At 42.3% G+C, this 6,341-nt stretch overlaps 1 protein-coding gene across 1 annotated transcript; it reads left to right on the top strand.

The window, feature by feature from the left end:
- Positions 1-1,298: 1,298 nt before the first annotated feature.
- LOC309565714 (apelin receptor A-like) lies at positions 1,299-3,418 on the top strand. Its single transcript, XM_082270692.1, has one exon. It carries the CDS (start codon positions 1,406-1,408, stop codon positions 2,486-2,488), a length of 1,083 nt encoding a protein of 360 aa, XP_082126818.1. The 5' UTR covers positions 1,299-1,405; the 3' UTR covers positions 2,489-3,418.
- The last annotated feature ends 2,923 nt before the right edge of the window (positions 3,419-6,341 follow it).

Genomic DNA, 6,341 nt, shown 5'->3' with positions numbered 1-6,341 from the left:
GAAAAAATGCTATTAGTAGCGTTTTGGAGCTTTTAGGAGCGTTTCTACAGAAAAAAACGCACCAAGAAACAATTTTTTTTTCTGCTCCTAGATGCTGAAGCTCGAAAAACGCTCATAGCCTAAAGTAGTGTGCATGGACACATAGGATAACACTATTTAGCTTCCTGGAGCAGAAAAAAATGCTAATACCAGCTTCTAGGTCTAGGAGCTTATAAAAACACTAGCGTGCATGGAGCCTAAAAGTGTTTAGGATTGACCTCGTATTAAATGGGTTTAGTAAATCCAAAGGAAAATTGTACAAGAAAATAGACTTTACTGATCTTTAATATCAAAGCAAGGAGATGTTACTGAATCGTATTAAGAAGTATTAAGGCTCCGTTCACATGTCAGTGTATGGATCACGGGCAGAACTGCCGCGGTTCCACCCGCGATCCGGAGATTATTGCAAATCGCGGGACGCCTGTGCGTTGCCCGTTGATTTGCAATAGACCCCCAAACGCTGAGCGATGTTGCCGCGATTTCAGTCTGCCGAATCGCGGGAACATTGCGCAAAAAAAAACGCGGGACGCATTACGACCAAAAAAGTACAAGAGCTTCTTTGGAGCGTAATGCGTCCCGCGATTTTTTTTGCGCGATGTTACCGCGATTCGGCAGGCGGAAATCGCAGCAACATTGCTCAGCGTTTGGGGGGCTATTGCAAATCAACGGGCAACGCACAGGCGTCCCGCGATTTGCAATAATCTCAGGATCGCGGGCGGAACCGCGGCGGTTCTGCCCGTGATCCATACGCTGACATGTGAACGGAGCCTAAATGACTGCGAATGTGCTTTATAAATTAGATGGTTTGTCGGTGAATGTCTGTAATTTCACCGTTCTGATTTTTAGAACTAAATCTCTAAGTCTGTAAATATTTATCACCTATGATAACTATCACAACATTTGTATTTGCATGTTTTCCTAATTGTTTTTATTTCTTTTTATTATTGTTTGTATTATTTATTATTTTTTTTTATTTTTTTTATTATTATTGTCTAGACTCCAAGCGAATGGCTCTAGAAAGTAAGATGTGAGTGTCCTAGCTGGTGGGAATAAGTAGTACATGGTGCAGTACATATTTTCTGGGGGAGACAGCAGGGGATGCAGAGGGGAGGGAAGATGAAGACAGTGAGCCTAGGGAATAGGTTGGGAGGAGCTGAAATAACATGGATAGACTCCTGATTGATGTCAGTGGGTGGCCTTTTGCCTTTAATTTGTCTTTCTGGGGGTGGGGAGTTCAGGGGATTCTTTAAAGAACTTGAGTGAAGGCTGTTTTCATATCTCAGGTCAGAGCACAGACACACTACAGAGCCTGGAATCTACTGCTTGCAGAAATTCACAATCCTCATCTGCCTCTCAGCTTCCAGCAATGACCAACTATGAGGATGATCCAAATAATGAAACAGACTATTTTTACTATGATAATGGAACTGAAGATTGTATGGAAAAAGACTGGGACCTGTCATCCTCTTTGCTACCTGTATTTTACATGATCGTCTTTGTCTTGGGACTGTCTGGAAATGGTGTAGTCATCTTCACAGTATGGAAAGCAAAGCCCAAGAGGAGATCAGCAGACACCTATATAGGTAACCTTGCCATTGCTGACCTGGCTTTTGTTGTCACCTTACCCTTATGGGCTACCTACACCGCTCTTGGCTTTCACTGGCCCTTTGGTTCTGCCCTTTGCAAGATCAGTAGCTACCTGGTGTTGCTGAATATGTTTGCCAGTGTTTTCTGCCTCACCTGTCTGAGTTTTGACAGATACCTGGCCATTGTTCACTCGCTCTCTAGCGCCAACCTGCGCTCCCGTTCGACAACAATGCTGTCCCTGGGAGTTATATGGTGCTTCTCAGGGTTTCTGGCACTACCCAGTCTGATTCTCCGCGAAACCCGCCCTGATGGCAATAAGACTGTCTGTGACCTGGACTTCACCGGCATCTCCGAAAAGGAGAATGAGAATTACTGGATTGGAGGACTCAGCCTCCTCACCACCGTGCCAGGCTTTCTGCTTCCGCTGCTCCTCATGACCACATTCTACTGCTTCATTGGCTGCAAGGTAACCGTCCATTTCCAGAATCTCAAGAAAGAAGAGCAAAAGAAGAGAAGGCTTCTAAAGATAATCGTCACGCTCGTCGTCGTGTTTGCCATTTGTTGGTTGCCATTTCATATTATCAAAACCATCCACACCCTGGGGCTCATAGGTGTTCTGGAACTTTCTTGCGCACAGTTTAACCTGATTCTCAGCCTGCACCCTTATGCCACATGTCTGGCATACATCAACAGCTGCCTCAACCCATTCCTCTATGCGTTCTTCGACCTTCGGTTCCGCTCACAGTGTTTTTTTTTTTTTGGACTTAGCAAAACCTTTCATGGACAAATCAGTAACACCTCCTCCAGCCTGAGTGCCCAGACACAAAAATCTGAATTACACTCTTTGGCAACTAAAGTGTAATTAAGAGAATAGAGCGGATGGACGCGAAAAGTAAGAACAATGTACTTATGAGACTTTGGAGGCTAATTAAACTTATCTCTATGCTTGTAGAGCATCTGATGATAAAGGAACAAGTCTGCTGGACTTTATTCTGGAACATCTCATTGATGCCTCTTTTGCTTGCACTGGAAATAAAAGACAGAAAGCACTGTCTTTAGGACATCAAAGTCTTGTTCTGTCTCTCTCTGTGGTACAGGAGAGCTGGAAGGATGGGACAAGATATGCCATTGAGTTTAACATTCATTTTTTCACATAACCTCTATAATGATAATAGCCAGAAAATACAGTATTATACTGATTCATTCTTAGTACTATGTGCATTACTTTAGAGACTTTAATTCTGTGTATATTTGGCTTTTTGAAGCACTTGTATAATGTTATAGAGCTTATATCTAACATACTCTTAATGGCTATTGTGGGATTTATAAACTGAAATGACAAATGCTATAAATTGTTTTTATTCTACAATGTTTTTCAGTGTTAAATCCATTCTGTTGCAGACAGATGTTCAAGCTTCCTGCACTGAAGGAGTTAAATATCAGCTGGGTTTGCTATCCTCTTAGTAGATAAAAGGCAAGCATCTCCTTGCAGGGCAATCTATTGCTGGTCTCAATGTTAAGTGCCTTTAAGTCTGTAGAAGTGTTGGCCAATCTCTGGCTCTCCAGCTGCCGTAGAACTACAAGGACCAGTTTGGGGGAAACCCGTTCATGACCGGAATTTGTGCTTCTCCAGCAGCTGTGGAGCTGTAAGTTATCCAGCACTAGAATTTGTAGATATGTATATAAATAAATGAATGATTATAACATATCCCCTCGGAGAGGGGCATTCGTTGACAAGGGTTGGTATACTTTTGTAATATGATTCAATAAAATTCTTGTACTTACTAAAATATGTTGTTGTGTGTTTAATGAATTAAACCATAAAGAGGTCAAATGATATGACTTGTTTAAGAAAGTGTACCTTACCTCTTTTAATAAATACTGATTTAAACAATTAAACCGTGAAGAGGAAAAAAAGGTACTAAACCATATAAGCTAACTGGCCCCTGTAACCATCATAATAAAACAGAATATGGCACAAAGTAAATTACCATTTTATATTAATTAAATTAATTTAATCGTTTGATAACAGTGTGTTTGATTTACTAAAACTGGAACGTGCAAAATCTGGTGGAGCTGTACATGGTAGCCAATCATCAGCTTGTAACTTCAGCTTGTTCAGTTATAGCTTTGACAATAAAACCTGGAATCTGATTGGTTTCTTTGCCGAGCTGCACCAGATATTGCACTCTCCAGTTTTAGTAAATCAACCCCACTATCTCTGAAAAAGCTGTGATGTGTTCCACATATAAAACAAGCTGTGTTTATTGGGCACAGTTGTTGTAAATGTTTAATAATTGGACTAGTGTACATTGCACCACTACTATACATTTACTAAGGGCTCCTTCAAACCACTTCAGTGGAGTTGTATTGATTAATGCAGGCTCAAAGACAGGACACACAGATAACAATTTTCTATGTGCCTTGTACACACCACAATACTGCCTTGTGCTGGGTTGCATAAAAATGCACCACACTTTACATCATGTCACCACCAATCACATGTAGCCCATGTCAGATCGGATGATGATTCCAATGTCTATAGGTACCATTAGGCTGGATACACACAATGCAATTCTCTTTAGATTTACCAAAACCATATAATATGAGTTCACACCTAAACACTTTCAATTTGTATGCAATTAGGCCAGCCCTTGAACTACATCATTGAAGGTAAATCTAAAGGAAATCAAACAACAAAAGATGTATAGTGTGTATCCAGCTTTAGCCTGAACCAGACATCCCTGGTCAACCAGGATTTGTGAAAATGTTTGATCAACTTGACCTCTTCAGCTGATAACTTTGATTCCCTTCCCAACCACCCCCAAAGAAAACCTGATGGCAGAGGTGTTTAGCTACTCTACAAAAATATCTTCCATAGGAGAATTGGGCCTTTTTGTTTACCCTCAACAGTGTCCGTGGCCAGTCCATCAGACTACCCTCTGATAAAGGGGCCTGTATGTCTGCGGTTCACCTCTAAAATCTGTTACCAACTTATGTAGCAAAAATATTTGTGTACTGTCCTTGATACAATTTTTATTTGCTCTGACATCCACATTTTCAGGACAAGCTTTCAGGATGTACCCTGTTCTTTAGACCCCATTCAGACTAGCGCGACTTGTCAGGCGACTTGTCAGCCTGATAAGTCGTGCTTGGTCGCTCGCCATTGATTAGCACAGGACCGGTTCTAATAGGAGCGACACAAGTCGCTCCGACTTAGAAAAAGGGTCCTGTACTACTTTGGGGCAACCTGGGAGCGACTTGCATAGACTTCCATTATGTGAAGTCTCTGCAAGTCGTGCCGAAGTCGCCCCTCGAAGTCGGATTGTGCCAGTCTGAATGGGCTGTTAGGGTCCAAGCAGTAGTTAGTGGATATTAGTGCAAAAAAAAAAATAGTAACACAGACAGAGCTCAATTGTTTTTATTGCAAGTGAGCTAATTAGGCTACAATCACCTTAAGAAACGTATGAAGGAATCTCATGACACACCCTGAGGCTATAGGGTGAGTGCCGTAAAGACTACTAAAGTAAGTATGGTATACTGCCTAGTACTTGAACTTGCATAGTGGTTAAGTGGTAGGCAATCTTGCCTTGCATCTCTGGGACATGGGGTTTGACATCCATAAAAGACACTATCTGACTATCTGGAGAGCATTTTTATGTTCTCCTAATTTCCTGAGACCATGTGTTTGATGTCCACAAAAGACACTATCTGGATATAATTGTTATGTTCTCCTAGTTTCCCATGGGTGTTGTCCTTCTACATTCCCAAATCATACTGGTAGGTAAACTGACCCTACTATGCATTTGTGCTGTTTCACATTGGTGCAATGCGGAAACCCTGTGAGTCCACCCGGGGTTCCCACATCGCACCCGACTCACAGGCAGTTCACACTGCCATATGCAAACCTCTGGGAGTGTCAATACAAAGTTTATGACACCCCCAGATTAATTTGCATATCGCAGGGCGAATTGTCAATTCGGACAGGAATCAGATCGCATAGGTGTGAACACGCATGCAATCCGATTCTGGTGCGGACCAAAATAAGGGTCCTGCACGACTTTGGTCCGAATGTGATGTGAATTCAGCCATACAATCTGTATAGCTGAATTTGCATCGCACAGACATCGCAGGTGCGGTGCAAATCACATGCGATGTCTGACATCGCTATAGTGTGAACCGGCACTTTGGGTATGTATTACTGTAATAAAGACATAAAGCAGGCCATACATGGGTTGCAGGAAAGAAATTGATTCCTGCCATCAACACAGACAGTGTTGACAGGGGAATTCCTCCCGCTAAGTTATAGTACTCTCCCGGTGGGGGAGGGTGCCCCCGCCGGGAGAAGACAGTGATTACTGCTAGTAGCTATACAAGCCGCTAGCTGTAATTGCATGTAAAATCTGGATCGATTGATCAACTAAGTACATTCAGCCTGCACGTACACATGGTTCGAATCACAGCCTATTCAGCAGATTCGAACCATCTATGGCCGGCCTAATATTTGATGGATTAATATTCCCTATAAAGTGCCACAGAAAGTTTGTCAGCAATAAATACAGTCTAATGCCCCTACCATAGTCATACAGCAATGTCTACACACTAGGATGATTTTGGGTGAAAGACAATTAACCTTTAACCACTTTACCACCGGAGGATTTTGCTGTCTTCCGTCCAGGCCACTTTTTGCGATTCGGCGCTGTGCGACTTCAACT

Source organism: Pelophylax lessonae (genome assembly GCF_965119305.1).
Source record: "Pelophylax lessonae genome assembly, chromosome: 1".
NCBI classification, from domain to species: domain Eukaryota; kingdom Metazoa; phylum Chordata; class Amphibia; order Anura; family Ranidae; genus Pelophylax; species Pelophylax lessonae.
Note: the sequence above shows the minus strand (reverse complement) of the source record. Positions and strands in the feature narration are given on the sequence as shown.